Genomic DNA, 18,091 nt, shown 5'->3' on the forward strand with positions numbered 1-18,091 from the left:
TCAACCATGTATTTTCGGTAAAATGGCTATTACAACATGGTCGGCAGAGACGCGTAAATGTCACCTGTGTGTGAGTGTAGGCTATAGTGTGAGACGCGAGTGAGTTTAATGTAGGTACTATCCAAAATAAAACAATCATTTGAAATAATACATCATTTTATTTACCATTGAGGCATTTAATGTAAATAGTGGAAATATTTAATAAGTAACAGAAAGCTAAGCATTTTATAAAAATATATTTTATGGACCTAACAGGCATCGACAAGTTATAGTGATGTTTTTTTACACAATAATTTGCCCCATATCTTTATTCTTAGTGGTTCCAACATGTGTGATAGTATGGTAATACATTTAAAGTGATAACAACGTGAACATTGTACAATTTGAGTGATATTTTCTAACGGTGACGTAAATGGCATTATGTCAGATAACTTAAAAATGTTTTTTAAAAAGTACTGTCAATAGCCATCAAACAAATCAATTTCATGGCAATTTCGGCCGCTATTACCGGCACATACACTTACTTCAGCTTACGTCACTTCACATGACGATGACTATATTTTAAGACAATATTTTTGCGTTAAGCGCCTAATTATTACATTTATCATAAAAACATATTTACTACATGTACTAGGTAAAATTTATACGATGTTAAGTCACAGTTAGGAAATACAGAGTAGATTTATTCATTTACTTTCTCACATCTACTTATCGTCTATGTACTCAATATAAATAGTGATAAAATGTTAAAACGACGACACTCGAGTGACATAATCTTTTTGGAATGCAATATTAGGCACAAATAATGAAATGTGAATAAGTATAATTATTCGAACACTAAAAAAAGCCCTACAGTCTCAAATTACCACTTATCAGTTCAATTACCACGCCGAAATACTTTGATTTGTTACCCAAATAACGAAAAAGAATTGCTATCACAAGTTTGTACATTACATTAACAAGATACAAATGAAGCTGTGACAGAAATTTCAATTTTAATTTTTCCTCCGCTTAGGTATGTAGTTTATTTCGATTTGTACTGAAAAAAACAAAGGGCTTGGAAAGGTGCAGTGAAATTATCTTAATACAATAAAAAAAAACATATTAAAGGTATCTTGAAGCGAAACTCGACGAAACCTTATTAAAGTACTTCGAATGAACAACAGGTACTCTTAACATTATATTCTTTTTAAAGCGTAACATCGACATAAATTTAACCAAACATAAATGAGCTCATCTTTTATTTACTACAGGTTTTTTCTGCTAGTTGGCAATGACCTGAATAAAGTCTGACACCAATGTTCGTAATAAGAAATTCGAAGAGAAGAAATTACGAATTAGAAAAAAAAATACACATATTAGAGATTTCACCAGTATTTTGCTGAAAGGAGTGATGTTCCAGTGAAGTCGGCGTGGGGCGAGGTTGGGGCCGCATTAAGGCAAGGGTTTGTGTTCGGGGATGGTGGGGGACGTGGCGCCGCTGGCGGCGCGCGACGCGTCGCGCAGCGCCTCGTCGAAGCTCTGTGTGGAATTGGACCGGGAGGCTACTTTACCCTGTAATAATTAAATGTCGTGTTTTTAGTATCAAATATTTATTTTTAAACATAATTATACATAATATGTATTGCTCCCCGTAAGCTGTCTAGTGCTTAGAGGACTGATGTATAATATGGCTGACTATATAATATGGACTGATGTATATATAATATGGATGGCAATAAATGATCTGATTTGAAAGGCTACGTGCCTTAGTCCTTAGTCACCTATTATGACATCCACGGGAAGATCTGGAGTGGCCCAATCCTACAGATTTATTTTTCGAGTAACTTTAAAGATACCAGATATTGTCACGGTAGGTTTCCAATTAGACAACAGAGGACCGACGTGTTATGTGACGTCAACTGACAGGTAGGTACATAAATCAAACTAGACACTAATTTACCTAAAGAGATAGAAAACGAAGATTGTAAGTGATAAGGGACATGATAATTAGCGCTCTGCCTGTTTCTTCTCGCATCTAATACGCTTTTCTCTTGTATAAGGGAAACGAAGAATATAACAGTGTCTATAGTTTTCTTTGTATACAAAAAGAGCTTACCTTAACATTCTCATAGGCCGAGCCGACTCGCTCTTCGATGGAACGGAAGGACTCCGAGTTGCGCATCTGGCCGAGTTTGCTGGACACGCCGGCAGTGATGCCGCCCAGGATCGACGTGGTCTTCTCCGCAGTGGTTTTTATCACAGATTCAGTTTTTTGGTATCTACATAAAAAGATCCGCGTTTAAATTTTCTCTCCAAACGATGCTGTTGTCAAACGTCTGATGTGTTTGTCAACCAGATGCAATTTATTATCATGATGATATACAATCAATTAAATTAAATATTATACCTATCTACGGAAATAATAAATAGTATAGCATTATTGAAGTATAAAAAAATCTATCTTAGATATTACAAAGAACAAATAATATAACACTGGGAGAAACCAGTTTCAATTAGGTACATTCCGTATTCTGGATAGACAACATAGAAAATAATCCTTCGGGTTAGAACATAATTTACTTAAAGATATAGGGAATTTGCACACATTTTATATTACTTAAATCTAAATTTACATTAGAAAGATCTAACAGGTTTAGATTTATGTATTACACCACCGAAGCTTCGCCTTGATGGTCGGTTTCGCCGGCTTTATCATAACGTCATCATAGATAAACAAAAAAATGATATTTTTTTTCTATTTAAATCTTTGTGGCAATTTTTGGGTAAGGGTTACACGCAAAAGCAGTATGGCGTGCACATAAAAATCAAATTTAGTGATGTTGCGATAGTGATAGTTTATCGATAGTAGCGTGATACTAACTTTATGACTTCGAAAATCAGTCATACTATCGATAGTCCGGCATCTATAACTACAACACCACACAAGTAAAACAATCAATTCATAACAAATCTTGCATTCCCTCTCAAACCGTATTTTACGAAGACTATCGACGTCGTTTAACAAAATGGCTATGTCTATGACAGGCGGCTGTATGGGCTTAGATCCCTTTGCCTTTCCACATGGATAAACGAAACCAAAAATAAATATCTATGACAGAGATCTGATCCTTGTTTCTGAGGCAACCCGACGGCACTTTGTAAACAATGTTTTTTTAAATGTGTGATTAAATGTTGTAAAATACAAATAATACGATAAGAATTTAATGTGAAATGTAACACCATCTTTTTTGGAAGTTTGATGTCCCCGAATCTTTTTTACGGCTGAAAACTAAAGTACACGGTATAACAGCGTATGGTATACTCACCGCGTGAATACGCGGTCGACTTAGTCTAGCTAGGAATCCGAACTCATCGTAACATAACACTAGCTAAGTGTTCAAATAATCAAAATATTGAGATAGCAATAATTTAGGAAGTGTAATACCGGTGAAATTTAATTTCAATTCTTCCTTTATGAATTTATTTTTATCTCGATTCCACATTGTATTACTTTTTTGAGACTATTTTCGTTCGTATTTCCAATTGCAACGAATGTACTAAACTACTAATATCAATATCATCATCATATATAATAAAATCAATATATAATAAAATTGAAGAAACGCCAAATTTGTACATTGGATATATTTTTTAAATTCTTCATGCAAATAGATGGCAAAAGCTAGTTATGAATAAATAATAAAACCATCACCACTACGATACCAATAGGTATAACATTATAGATAGCAAACATACATAAATAGCTCGTTTGTTATTATTATGTACGCTTTCGATTAACACTGTGAGATCATGCTTCGAGACACAGTTGGCATTATAATTTCAAGCTTATTCGTATAGACTGACGGGGAAATCGAAAGAGATTTCAGTGATGTATATAGTTCTTCTACTTTCCCCAGAGCACATACTGGACATACATTTATTTATACTAAACACGTTCTGTGTGAATTTTGCTAGTGATTCCAAAATCTGTATGTACATATTACTGACAACAGAATACAGAGTTTTTCACTTGAATGTAAATTATGATTCATGCTTTATATATTGTATCATTTACTTGAAATATTAAATTAGATAAATAACCTTTATGTATGGCTCAGATAGTATTTAGAAATAAGAATAAAATGCAAGTAATTATTGATGTTTTCGATTAAGTTCTTATCACTATTTATATTAATTCCAATCCTCTCATATATAGCGAGTGATATTTACAAAATGCCATACTCACATTGGTGCTTCAGTCACAGCCTTTGTAAGATCAGCCACGCGTGTTTCTATCGTTTGATAGCTGTTGCATAATAAATCATATGTGAAATGAAAAGAAAAAATAACGCATCACCAATTCTACTGTAAATAAAGGCAGGCTCAGGCAGGAATCTATAAAGCGGGGTCACTACATAATGCAAAAGTGCGCCTCTACCACATGAACCTCAACAAGGATAAAATGTTTCTAGTTCTAACCCTCGAGAAAAAAATTGATATTTAACATTTTAAGGCTTTTACTTTTGTTGTTATTAATAAAATGATAATTATCAATTTCATATCATCACAATTATAATTAGTTTACTTACACTTGGCTTTCTTTCACGTTTTTCAGACCCTGATTGACATCTTCAGTTATTTCCTTCCACACGGTAATGCCAAGTTTCCGTTTTAGCTCGGAGCTCTGGCGGATCTGTCGATGAAAAATTGAAACTTTTCTTATTTTTTGTAAAAACAAAATTTACATTTCTAATAGGTAAAGGTGGCGAGGAAAAGAATGAACGAAAGGTAAATATGAAGTCATATGTGCGAATTATGTTTATCAATGTGAAAAACACATTATACAATGGATATTGTTATATGTTAAATATATTTGAATAAACTTGGATAAGTGTATAGAGTTGTACCAATGTTGCCCCTGACTAGCTTGCTTGTCTATATTAAAATAAAATGACTACCTAACCACATGTAAGTTGCGATAATGGCGCATTATTTAAATCTAGACAATTTTTATCAACTTAAAAAGTAGAAAATGTTAGTAAATAGGTTCAGTTTACAGATTCACATTTCACTATCGATCGATTGATTCGCCGTCACATATCTTGTGCTTGCTATGGCGTCACACTGCCGATAGTGAGATGTGAATTGCAGACCTACACTCTCTGAAAGGTGGAAACTATTGTCACCGAACTATCGATAGTTATTTTGGAGTAATATTATTGATAAAAAACAATAGTATCGATAGTTGCCTATCGAGTGGTAGCTCTAGTGGAAGCGCTACCTTGCTCTGAAGGACGGTCCGCAGCGTCGCGATTTCGTCCTCCACCCTGGCGAGCTCGCGACTCCACTCGGCGCGCAGCTGCTCGGCCTGCTCGGGCGTCAGCCCCGCCAGCTCGTCCACCACGTGCGGGTCGCCGGCCCCGCCGGGCCCGCCGGCCGCGGGCATGGCTTCCTCGGCTGATGACAAAAACGAAAAAAATCAGAAGGCCTACCACGTCTCGAATTTACCTGGGAATTTGCCAGGATGAGCTTTCGTGAAAAAATAGAATAGAAGACTAGGTAATCGTCAATCAAATAAATATTAAAACCGAGTAAAAGACCTTCAATCTTCCATATTGTCAGTTTCAATATTTACACAATTTGAATTTTATATTCGTAGTAGGTACTACGAATAGGATAGGAAGGTAACCTTTCTATCCAATCCGAACACAAACCGAGTGGTGAGCTCGTATTGAATAATTATATTTAATGAAAACTATAAATGAAAATAATACTATCCACAAGTAACATTCTTTATTTAACTTAGGATGATATAAATCCCTAATTGACTTCAAAAATTTACATTTAACTAAGTCTACTGACGACTTCACAAGCGCATGTGATGCAGAAGCAGCGCAACAAACTTCACCGCAGACCCTTCTCCAAAGACGTCAAGAACAGATTTTGAATTTTGTTAATTACTTAGGTAGTAGGTAAAGCTAGGCTAATCTGCCCGAGCCTAGAGAAAGGCGCCATGTCATTTTAATCTTTAACCCCTTGACGTCAGGATTTGTTTATGGCATCGTAGCAACCAAACGGCAAAACCGATTTAGATTTAGTTTTTATTTTATTTGAGAGATAATATAATCGAGAATGTAATGATACATTTGGAAAATGTGCGTTTAACAGTTTGGAAAACGTCAGTTCTTTTCTAGCAGATGATATGATGCCAACGACTTCCGAGAGGAGTATTCTACCTAAAGAGTACCTACTCTCCGTGTATTCTTACTCGCTTTTTTTAAACTCACCTCCAAGTGTGATACCTAAAAACTTTTTGTAATTCGTGTGACTTGATACTTTGGCAAGATAAGGCTTTGATAGATCTTGGAACGTGACTCTGACTTCGCGCATTTTTTTTCTAAATATACGCAATCGTCGCCGGCGATTGTCCATATAGAATTCTGTCTCAATGCAGAGCGCAGCGTCAGCGAGGTCCGGCAGCGCGCGCCAGTCGGCGTCCGCGTCGTCGTGGGGCCAGCTGGTCAGCTCCTCGGCCTCGTCCAGCTCGTCCACTGCAACGTCGAAGCTCGGCGTCGAGTCGTCGTCCGGTGGCACGAAGTACGGATCTTCCATGTACTCCAAGCTCGTCGGCTCCATACCCCCGCCGCCACTCGACGTCTCATCACTAGCCATTCCTCTTACCACTATCTGCCTCTTCCGCGGCAATATAACATATTTTAATTTTCACCAGACTTATCCGATTGGATTCTCCTTGGTTACACACGACTTTATAATGTTTTATGCACATTTGAGGCAATATCAAGATCACAGAACGTAAATGTGTATTTATTGCATGATAAATAGTAAGAAGCTAGCACGGCATTATAAACATTACGTGCTTTTAGCGACACAAGAACACAAACGACAGCAATACATGCGCGGCCTGCGCGCAATAAGTCCGCTTCTTCCGCCACGTCTGGCTCAGACCAGTACACCCGCCCGCGCCCGTCTCGCGCCGCTGCCCGAGTACTCGTGTTTGCCACTTTCACCAGCAACCATGCGAGTTCCGTAATTTAGCAATTTTTTTATATGATCTTGACCTCTAAAATCATTACTATAAAATCTGCAAATTGCTACAGAAACGTGGACAGTAATTATAAAAATGGAAACGCATTTGAAAACATGTAGAGCTTACAAATAAATCTAAGCAGGTACAGGTTTTTATTCGAGCGACGACGAACAAAATAACATTCAGTGAGCTCACCTTGTACGGCCAAAGTTTATTGACAGTGCCCGCAGCACCAGGCATGCGAGCGCGGGGATTTGATCGCCAACAGACGAGTTACGTTGCGTTGCGTCATTGAATTGTCGAAACTCAACAAAAAACCACAAGATTGCACGACTGATATCTATGAGTCATTACTTGCTGCTGCTTTAGAGAAACTTTTACGAAGCAACATTTTATAAGGACGCGCTTGCGCTCTTGTAAAAACTCTTTAGTGTCGAATGAAGTTGAATAGCTAACTCATCAAGAAGGTACCTACCTATGTAGGTATTTCGCAATCTCAATCATCAAATTTGTTTAGCCGAATAAAGGTTTTCTTTCGTTGTTTCTTACAAAAATCTTATTAATTATTAATAATAAAGTTTATTTATGTCAACAGATGTCATTTAGTAGGTATTTTTCCCCTTCCCCTTCACTTTTTTATTTGATAATGTCTGTTGTATTCACATTGTGCTATAGGCACTTAGGCACATATTGGCATCGTTCACTGACCGTTATATCTTAGCAATGCCATTTCGTTTCCGAAATATCATAAAACTTGTACGCATCTTGTCTTGATTTAGTAATAAATGTAGGTATTTATGCAATAATCGTTATTATTATGCATATTACTGCTGAGCTGTATGTTGCGACGCCACCAGGAACTACATTCAACTGAAGAGCCAGTGTTCTTTAGGTTTGTTAAACGAATTCAAGTGAACCAGAATAGGAATTATGCACATATTTTTCCTTCATTAATGAACAAATTACTTATAAATAAGATTTATCTTCTTAAATAAAATAAGTTTAAAGATAATCGAGATATACTTACCTAGGTAAGTACATATATCTCGGTTATCTTAGTATCGAGTTCCCGTTAGGTCCCGATAGAGATCCGACATAGGTATTGTCATGATTATGAAATTATGAAATATGTCGCTATCTGACACTTCCGCCATACATGTAACAAGCTAAACTCGGTTTTGCAAAAAGATTTCAGCACATTGTACATCCATACTAATATGTGAAATTAAATTACATAAGAAAATGTGGTTGTCTTTAAGTTTTCCGGGATGAAATTCCGGTATGTTTTTCTCCGTAGGTACTTCAAACTCTTAGATTATTAAAAACTACATGTACTTACCTATGCTAAATTTCAATGAGATCTGTAAAGTAGATAAAGCGTGAAGAGGTAACAAACAAACTACTTTCGCATTTATATTATAATATTAGTTGGAATTAATTAATAGTAATTTATTTCATAATTGTGACATTTGTTTTTTTGGTACTTTATTTGACTATAATTTTATTTAATTATATCCACATAATCCATATAAATAAATAAAATAAAATTGTCTGTAATTTCAAATTAACTGCATTTTTTAAATTGCATATTATTAATAACCCGTTTCGGTTTCCACCATCAGTCCCCTGAACCTATTTTGCTTGGTTACTATATCCTAACTAATGCGAAAGTAAGATCACAGTTTTATTTGTTTGTTATCTCTTCACAAGTCAACCAATTTTCTTGAAATTTTTCATACATATAGTTTGAAGTACAGAGAAGGACATATACCTTACATCTCGGAAAAAGAACCACTCCCTTGGGAAATCACGCAGACGAAACCATATAAACCAGGGTGATTTATATAAATAACTAGCTTTTGGTTGACCATCCAAATCTCTAAAACCATTATTCAGACTATGCAATAATTACAAACATATCACATGGAGGGATGTATGCTACATGCATAACAATTTACAACATTCTAGAATTAATAGTATTTTTGGTCATTCAAGACGAAACTATACCTAAGGTTTTTTTGTATTCCGCTGATAGTATAGTTGAAACCCCCTTATGGCATTTTGAATGAGTGGGTGCAAGTGTGCAACTGAATATATCCTCGTAACTTTTAAACCTCGCATTAAATTCAAATACTTTAAAAGCAAAAATAAATATTGTGGCTTGTGTATTTTGATAAGGTTTAATAATTGCATTGTATTTAACTGGAGATATTTCTCCAGTTAAACATCACCTAATGACTTTAATTTTTAAAGCATAAAAGTAGTTTTATGTTTGAAATAAATTTATTGCATAATAAAACACAAAGACATAGAAACATAAAAAGCACTAGCAATGGCGGACTTATCCCATGGAGGAATCTCTTCCAGTCAACCGGCAACTGAGTTCAGTAGTTCCAAAGATTACCCCCTTGTAACTTTTGATATAAAACTTTGGAATTTTTAATTTATTATGTTTTGGAACTTTAGTTACAGAAGTGATTATTCTAGCTTCCTCAAACATATCGCACAACTGCAACTCAAGTATTAGGTATTAATAGTATTAGGTTTACATGTAAGTACTTATTTATTTTTAAATATTCTATTGTTGAGATGTTGTACCAGCATTGCCAGACATCCAAATATTGGTGGAACATCCCAAAATACTTGTTGTAAGTAGGTACCATTGTGGTGGTAATGTATTTTCCAAACTTTGTATTATTGTAGTATTTATCAATGTATATTGTAAAAACGTGTTCTAACTTATAATGGGATATTACTGCAATATATCCCTCATACTTTGCCAGTCTTTGAAGGATTATTAGATTACTTTTTCAGAATAATTCTATTTTTAATCGGTTCGAAATTATACCTATCAATATATAGATATGTATCTATTGATAGCCAAGCTAAAGATAGGTATAATTTATGAATCAGTATAGTGGTCTTGATGTGTCAGTTATCTATGGAACGAATTCGAGTAGGTAGTAAGTCCACAGTTATCTACGAATGAAAAAACATTAATTTAGACAAGTTGAAAGGATTCATTAGGTAATTGGTTAGACGAAAAAACATATGTATATATTATTACAGTCAAATACTGCACAACAAAACCACTTTACGAAGTAGACAAGTGAGCAATCAGTTGCCGAATATCAAAACATTGTGTATTTTAGTAGGATAGTATCTTACCAGTTTGAATGTTGCTCATTGTAGATGATTAAGAAATACTCAGTCTTGGGCTTGTAAAAATATTTCACAATGTAGTCTACAGTTCCTTTCGTTTACAAAAATATGTGTACAGACAGCTACAGTAGGTACCTACCTAAACTAAACTACGTAAAATGAATGAGTCAATGAGTGACAGTGACGGACGACAAAAATATTTTTTCAATAAAATGAATGAAAGGATTAGTGTTCTATATAGCATGTATATAGATAGGTCATTATTGAAAGAATATCGATAATATCTATAGAATATAGATATTACAAACACAATTAAAACTAAAGCCGACGGGCTAGCGCATTAAGTACTGCTGGATTGGAGAGGCCATAGCTAGGCTTACCTCTTTATGAAATAAAAAGCGAAATACGTAAGTCATCCCGCCATCACGTGTAATAAAACTAGGCGAATTTGGATTCCTACCGGACTAAGTCGAAAAAATATGTATCTATTTTTATTCAATTTTTAAAATATGGCTTATGGTGAAATACAAAATATATAAATCTGTTGTCCAGTTCAAGGTCAACTACTGATATCGATGTAGATTTTTCGGCAACACTAGATAGAATGAATTATTTGAAGTTATGTGAAAATGGCTTTCATGCAATGCAATGTTGAATGAAAACTAAAGTGACGACAGATAGCTTCGTTTAAAATAGCTAAACCTAAGAGTAAATTAATTTTAGATGTGCGTTTACATCTAAAATTATCCCATCCCGCGCGGGGCTCTTCTAAATCTATGAGGCAGAGCGCTGATATTTTTTCGGTCCCTCATCAGTAGATTGGGCCGGGAAAATGTAGTTTCGCTAGTTCGCCATCTATAAAGTTTGATGTTTGTCATAAAGCAAGCTTCATTCCATATTGTTCATAAACATATTAAAGCATACTTCAAGCGAAAGTATATTTTGTCTCTTTTTGTAAAGTGTGTTTTAACCATGGATTTAGTAAGTACTCCGTGTACCTACTAATTCCGTGGTTTTAACTTTTTCTATAAACAATAACACAAGTGGGATAAAAGATCAGAGCGCTAATCTCTCATATCTAACATACATTTTTCTTTCTTTTATGATCGAAACTAAAGATGTGATGAAATATATAGTTTTCTTTGTCTGCAACTCCCTCCACGCAAGTCTAATCACCGGACGCAGCGATGTAGTCAATGCAGTTTAGCCCTTAGAGAATAGATGAGTTCAGCCGAGCCGTGCCTTGAGCCGTACCATAGACATTTTGTTGGCTTCTGCAGCGTTTGCTTGTACGTCACTGTCATTATAGTAGTAGCAGTACTTGATTGTCAAAAAAATTCATCATCATCGTATTTTCTGCTGGCTGAGCTGAATGATCATTAATTATCCCAAGTTCGTCCTTTCTTCTCTTGCTTGTTTCAATTGTTGATTTAATAGACTGACAAAAGGTACATTTTTACTCATATTTTATCGGCTCTTATCTTTTACGTATACATAGTAATAATTATTATTATCTATTTCAGCTTTCAGCATCATGTCTGCCACTGCACTATTCGGTAACACTTCAGCCCTTGGAGGCAGTTCTGGAGGAAATAAACACATAGTAGAGTTTCGTGCAGGAAGAATGACTCTTAAGGGTAGAATGGTTCACCCTGACAAAAGAAAGGGCCTGCTTTACGTTTATCAAGGAGAGGACTCTTTGATGCATTTTTGTTGGAAGGATCGAACTACGGGAGAAGTCGAGGATGATTTACTAATATTTCCAGATGATTGCGAGTTTGTTCGTGTTAATGAGTGCACCACTGGTCGAGTCTATGTGTTAAAGTTCAAATCTTTTGCTAAGAAGTACTTCTTTTGGATGCAGGTTTGTAGATTTTAAATGTTTAAGGAATTAGTTATCATTATAATGTTACAAGAAAGCATAGTATGATATAAAGAATGTAAGTATGGCTATTAGGTTGAAGATAAAATAAATTTTGCAGGAGCCTAAAACAGATAAAGATGATGAGTACTGCCGTCGCATTAATGAAGCATTGAACAATCCTCCTACGTCTGGAGGACGTGGTGGAGGTGGAAGTGGCACTCAAGATGGAGAACTTCAAAATATACTTAACAACATGTCGCAACAACAACTAATGCAACTCTTTGGGGGAGTTGGACAAATGGGTGGTTTATCCTCACTTCTTGGTACAATGGGGTAATTTCTTACTTGTAACCTTTATTTTATGTTAAATAGGTGGCACCACAATAAAAACAACACATGTATTTACTTTGTAAGCAAAATTATTCTGATTTCAAGTCATAGATTGTTGTCTCTACACTGACTGTAGCCAAAAGTAAAATGCACATTGTTTTTGCTTTATGTCAATTATATTGGATTTGACAGGGTGACTTTGGATTGGACAGGAAAGCTCAAGGTGGTCAGGAAAAGTCAGTAAAACTGAGAGGCTACCTGTGATATCAGGGAAAATTGTAATGTAATCAAGTTAGCTCTCTGTTCTCATTGTAAAAATGAAGTTGTTGAAATTTAATAATAGAAGTTTAAAAACATGTGACGACATTGGTATTTACATGAAAGGAAGCAATGTCAGACCAAGTGCGTCATATGTCCCTAATAGGCTTGTGCTGGAATATAGGTAGGTATTGGATAGCCAATTATTAATACTAAAGTTGGATGGTTTTTGCGTCAACTTTTTCGTATTTCATACATCAATTTCAACATACATATTTGCTGAATATTTGTAAGCAAAAACAAGGAAATTAAAAATATTACAGGGAAAATTATCAGTTTAGTATTTTCCTCACTTATAAAATTATCAGTTCAGTATTTTCCCAGGTAATTTTTTTCTTTTTTGTTAATCTATGGTTTTCTCAGTCAACATTAGTTATCCTAAATGTATAGGATCAATTTATTTTTACAAGCTTTAGTAGTTAGAATTAATAGTTAAGACCATGAAGCTTAGTTAGACCATGACTAATAGATGTATTTAAATAAAATTTCAGAAATAACAGCAGCAGCAGTGCTAACACCAGCTCTACCCGTCCCAACGCCGGCAGCAACAGCAGCTCGCGCGGCGGCAGCGCCCCGCGCACCACCGAGTCCACTGCGGCCCGCACTCCACTGCGCGCCCGGGACACCCCAGCTCCGACGGCTACGCCCCCAAACACTGCCACCACGACTCAGCCTCGAAGTGAGTACCTATATGTTTAAAGTTTAAATAGGCATGTGGTTCCGCCCTAGAATAGAACCACTGCATATCCTCCGGTGAATGTCGCATGCGGTGACAAAGGGACACATCGTTTAAGAAGCTGATAAGCACCAAATGCATTCCCAAGGAGGGTCGACGTCAGGCAGGCTGCTGGTTGTAAAATCACAGCCAAATCTAAAAAACCATAAGATTATATTTAAGCAACCAGGAACATGGGAAGATGAGAGAGAAAGAGAGTCAAAATAGGTCTCTTTGTAATCCCAATGGTTCAACAATTGATTTCAAAAATACTTATACTTGAATTAACAAGACACTGCTATGTTTAATGTGAACCTATGTTATTATATCGTGTTATTTAACTGTATCTTCAACTAATATTTTCATATAATTTTAGCTACAGGATTTTTGTAGATTACAAAATAATTGAAGCAATCTTTTTAAAACTAAGAATTAGCATAGTCAGTTCATTTTAAGTAGTTAATTTATTTAACACAGCCATTATAATTCATAGTTGCCATAATCCATTAATTTAACTAGGTGAATATAATATTTTTGATTCAGAGGGTGTGAGTTTCCAGCTCGAGGGCGGCATATTTATAGGCTTTGTAATCAATCACATAATTGATGAGTATTTCAGGTGGCACTTTTGAAAACTAGGCCAGTCTCTAGTAGGCGGTAATCATTCAAACCACTTCAGAGGCCACACGGCGGTTTCGATACTGCATCGGGGACATTTAGCTAGGGTCAGTTAGCTCAACCAGTATAACTAGAATAATGTCGAATAGGTGGGCAAATATTTTTATCGGATTTGCAACGCTACTTCTCGGGGCTCGGCACCGCGCCTCCAGAAGGCCCGGGCACGCGATCGGAGCCCGAGCGCGTGGAGCTGGCGGCGGCGCTGGCGGCGCCCGACGCTGTGGCGGCCGCGGCCGCGCACGCGCCGCGCCTGCAGCCGCACCTGCCGCCCGCGCCGCAAGGACAAGCACAAGACGATGTAAGGACCACCCTGCTCTCTCCGCAATTCGCTCAGGTGAACCCTTACGTATTGCGCACCCGCTTCTCGCCAAACCTCGATGTATACCGTATACCCCGCTTGGGCTTGACGCACTTTGTATGTCACTGTGCCGAATGACTGGATCCTATTCAAAGAGGATCTAAATTCTAAAGCCCGTGCAAAGTGACATTGTAGTTATTATTTAGCCTTGTACATTTCTTTTTGTTCACAAACATAATAGTTGACAACATCTTGAATATCCCTTGAATATATATATTTCGATTTGTTAAGGGTTTTGAAAAATAACATGTTTAATGAAATACATAATATACTTACTTTTCCAATTCGAAAAAACTTTACAAGTTTTATGAAGACAAGAAGCGTTTGACCGTAGGTCGAATTTCGATTGAAATCGAAGCCAATTATTCTGCTATCTAATATAGACACAAACCTTTACTTGGCATTAATCGTTAATGTCAAGATTGCGGGAACTCTTTAGATTTTCAACTTAGTTTAAAAGATTTTTAAAGTATTGACTTTAAAAATATTTTAAGCTGGTCACGCCATTCGAAATATCAATATGGCGGGATACCGCTATTACCAGAGACCTATTCTTTAAAATAACTATTTAAAGTAACTCTATATTTTAATACTATTGACAAACTATATAGAAAAACATTGTCAAACTTGTACAGTTTTTTATTAGTTATCCATGCTGCAACACTAATTTAAAAAATACGAAATAATATATACTAGAATGACTACATAGTTCTCATTCCAATTGATGTATCATGTATGTCTCGTTGCTGCGTAGTTATATTTCTTGCTATTTGTTGCACTCAAAATCTTATGCCGGCTATACACTCTCGGCTAACAGGCCGTAAAACTAATTTTGGCAGATTCGACGTACATTGCTGGTTTTTCCTTGCGGTAAATAAAAGTTCTCATACAAACTGCGCAATGTTCGTGCATTCGCGTCGGCACCTCTCCGACTTCGGTGATAGTGTGTAGCGTGCATTAGATATTCAGCTTGTCATGGTGCCTATAAATCTTAAGAGTACACGAGCCACCATATATTTTGCAAAATAGTAGGTGACTTAATCTAGCTTCGCCACATTTCTACTGCCTGTTATGGCAGGTATCCCATCCACATGCCATACCATCGACATGACAGGTGTTGTTCTTCGCTGTTTAGTGTGGTTACTGTCTTCCGTGAATTCAGATGTTAACAGAATCCACGAACGACAGAAATCATCCATTTAGGCTTGCGGTTGCGGGTGTGCAGTAACGATTGATAACGAAGCGAAGCTTATTAGTAGTATGTGTTTTTTTTTCTAAAATAACCGACTTCAAATTTAGTATCACAACAATCACCATTGTTCAGATGAGCCCGAAACACGTTTGTGATTCCAAATACGCTTGCGATTTATAAATATAGCAAGCGCAAGAGAAGTTTCTTTTCTTCCTTAATTTTCTTTGCCTATCCTCTTCCTGTGTATCCATTCTTTTTGACTTATTATCCTTGTGAAATGCTTTTTATTTTTATCTTTTGGACCCACTTGCATGATTTTCTAACTGAATAATTTTGCACGTTTTTGTTCCTGTCATAGAATAAGTCGTGTGTATGGCGTGTCTACAGCACATAATGTGGAATAATGTATTTTTATTTTAAATGATGTGGTCTACAAGTATACGTCATACACCCAACGTATTCCTGCTTCTGTCAAGTAAAGAAATCTGACGATCTGAGTCGTCAGTGTACAGCAGACACAACTTACATTGTCTGGAGTAGCCAATGAAACTGGTTTGTTGCTAAAAAATGGAGAGGTATAAGTCATAAAATAGGATAAAGATACTATACTATGATAATAGTTTCTCATAAGCAATAATAGGATGAACCAATTCCATTCAAATGTTACAAAATAAATTTAATTTTGAAGTCGGTTCTTCCATATGTATTTATGCGTCCACGTTATTTTTTTGCATGGCATTGTGTTGTACTTCCTAAAAGTCACTAACAAAATTGATATGTTTGGATATTTTCTATACTTTTATGGGGGTAAGTGGTGGCAAAATCTCGAACACTAAAGTAATGATTAAATATTAAATCCAACATAAAAACAGTAAAGGCTTCAAAAATGCTTTTTGTTATAATTTTTTTTATACATCAATGGAATAATTAAAACTGGTTCTTCCCTGACTTAATCATGCTTTCACTAGCTTAATTCATCATTTTAAAATATATTTATCCTATTTTATGATTAATTCTTAAATTCCAGGCAGCAAACCAGTTTTCATCTGCTCTAACTTCTGGGCAGATAGGTCCAGTTATATCACAGTTCGGGCTGGCTCCCGAAGTTGTGTCTGCTGCTAACACAGGTGACATGAATGCCTTCTTTAAGGCCCTGGAGAATACATCGGCTGCAGAGGAAAAGTCTGACGGGGATGAAAATAAGAAAAAGGATGAGAACCCCAAAGACGAAAAGAGAGATAAGAAAGACGGTGACGCTGGAATGTCTTTGGATTAATAGCAATTTTATTGTTTTCCGTTGTAACTTTGTAACAGTTACGTATAAACTTATAATTAATATTCATAATAATTGGTAAATGTTTGAATAAAAATATTTTTTTGCAATCTGATGTCATGACGGAATGCACGAATGTATTTGTAGAAGTAATTGAAATGTATAAATTGAATGTTCATTCATGAATAAATTAGTATTTGCTGCAGATATTGTTTTTTCTTCTTTATATCTATATATGTTTAGAGATCTTTTGATTTTGCTTATAACAGAACAATCAAGCTGTCTATGACCCATAAAGGTTGAGGGTGAAAACGTGATAAAACCATCACAAAGTTTTAAACAGCCAAACAGCTTAAACATTATTTTTGCGTCGATGTAATAAAACTTGCCTATAAAACCTAAGTTAGTTCTGTAATATATTAAATATAATTAATGAAAATTCAAACAGTGTGAAATTTCGATATGCGGGGGCAGGCACGTTTTCTTAAATTTTTGTAAAATTGGTTATTTAAAACTGTTAAAAGCTTTTACTTAGTTAAACAAATGTATTCACCGTTAAACGGATACACATCAAGTTTTGCAAATAGATGTAGGTACCTACCTACCCAAACCAATGACCGCAGAGCATCCAATGCTCCCTTTGCAGGTATCGGACCAGCGAGCGGCGGGACGGAGGGAGGGGATGATCGAATCAAAGCCTGTTTTACGTTGAAGTGTTAACACTGGCGACTACAATAGATCTAATTTTTTAGCCAAATTCGACCAAAGCGGCTCAGCATGTTCCATTCTATGCTTTGAATCCAAAGTGATCCTTTTCGATTAATATCCTATTCAGTTAGTAACTAAACACTCGTCTATCCCACTAGTTCAATAATTCTTAATTAGCTTCGTAATTAGAAAACTAGGTTCTGGAAACTTTTAGTTTCTATTTTATAGAAACCGCCATTCATTTCATTCGAAATCTTCAAGTTATAAATCATTAGGTACCTACTTACCTACCCGAATTTAGGTTACTAGCAAGCGACGCGACGTGATGTAATAGCAAAGTAGTCATCACATCACAAAATACATATGTCATGTTGTCGGCTGCAATCTTGCAAATTGTATGTCAAGTATACACATAGCTGTAAATGTGATTATTTCTCAGTCGTGTTTACTATATCATATATCG

At 35.9% G+C, this 18,091-nt stretch overlaps 2 protein-coding genes across 8 annotated transcripts; one reads left to right on the forward strand and one right to left on the reverse strand.

Moving 5' to 3' along the window:
• Positions 1–138: 138 nt before the first annotated feature.
• Positions 139–10,360, reverse strand: LOC128680488 (uncharacterized protein). Of its 3 annotated transcripts, none has more exons than XM_053763704.1 (6): positions 10,199–10,360; positions 5,264–5,439; positions 4,572–4,675; positions 4,229–4,288; positions 2,099–2,261; positions 139–1,554 (listed from the first exon to the last, which is right to left on the reverse strand). In XM_053763704.1, the coding sequence occupies exons 1-6, from the start codon at positions 10,215–10,217 to the stop codon at positions 1,435–1,437; spliced, it is 642 nt and encodes a 213-aa protein (XP_053619679.1). In that variant the 5' UTR covers positions 10,218–10,360; the 3' UTR covers positions 139–1,434. The 3 variants fall into 3 exon arrangements, with proteins under 3 accessions (XP_053619679.1, XP_053619663.1, XP_053619672.1); XM_053763688.2 differs by lacking the exon at positions 10,199–10,360 and adding an exon at positions 6,270–7,547; XM_053763697.2 differs by lacking the exons at positions 4,229–4,288; positions 10,199–10,360 and adding an exon at positions 6,270–7,523.
• A 1,123-nt stretch (positions 10,361–11,483) lies between these two features.
• Positions 11,484–17,127, forward strand: Rpn13 (Regulatory particle non-ATPase 13). Of its 5 annotated transcripts, none has more exons than XM_053763615.1 (6): positions 11,484–11,640; positions 11,716–12,056; positions 12,175–12,389; positions 13,196–13,383; positions 14,187–14,431; positions 16,675–17,127. In XM_053763615.1, exons 2-6 carry the CDS (start codon positions 11,727–11,729, stop codon positions 16,921–16,923), a joined length of 1,227 nt encoding a protein of 408 aa, XP_053619590.1. In that variant the 5' UTR covers positions 11,484–11,640; positions 11,716–11,726; the 3' UTR covers positions 16,924–17,127. The 5 variants fall into 5 exon arrangements, with proteins under 5 accessions (XP_053619590.1, XP_053619613.1, XP_053619596.1 ...); XM_053763638.1 differs by having other exon boundaries at positions 16,798–17,127; XM_053763621.1 differs by having other exon boundaries at positions 14,187–14,395.
• The last annotated feature ends 964 nt before the right edge of the window (positions 17,128–18,091 follow it).

The sequence above is a fragment of the Plodia interpunctella genome, chromosome 2, assembly GCF_027563975.2.
Source record: "Plodia interpunctella isolate USDA-ARS_2022_Savannah chromosome 2, ilPloInte3.2, whole genome shotgun sequence".
Classification (NCBI taxonomy): domain Eukaryota; kingdom Metazoa; phylum Arthropoda; class Insecta; order Lepidoptera; family Pyralidae; genus Plodia; species Plodia interpunctella.

Coding starts and splice junctions, on each gene's coding strand:
- Rpn13 (XM_053763615.1), top strand. CDS start 11,727: ATGTCTGCCACTGCACTATTCGGTAACACTTCAGCCCTTGGAGGCAGT. Junction 12,057..12,174: donor AGTACTTCTTTTGGATGCAG/GTTTGTAGATTT, acceptor TAAATTTTGCAG/GAGCCTAAAACAGATAAAGA. Junction 14,432..16,674: donor TCTCTCCGCAATTCGCTCAG/GTGAACCCTTAC, acceptor CTTAAATTCCAG/GCAGCAAACCAGTTTTCATC.
- LOC128680488 (XM_053763688.2), bottom strand. CDS start 6,654: ATGGCTAGTGATGAGACGTCGAGTGGCGGCGGGGGTATGGAGCCGACG. Junction 4,289..4,571: donor AACGTGAAAGAAAGCCAAGT/GTAAGTAAACTA, acceptor ATTATGCAACAG/CTATCAAACGATAGAAACAC. Junction 1,555..2,098: donor CGGCCTATGAGAATGTTAAG/GTAAGCTCTTTT, acceptor TAATTATTACAG/GGTAAAGTAGCCTCCCGGTC.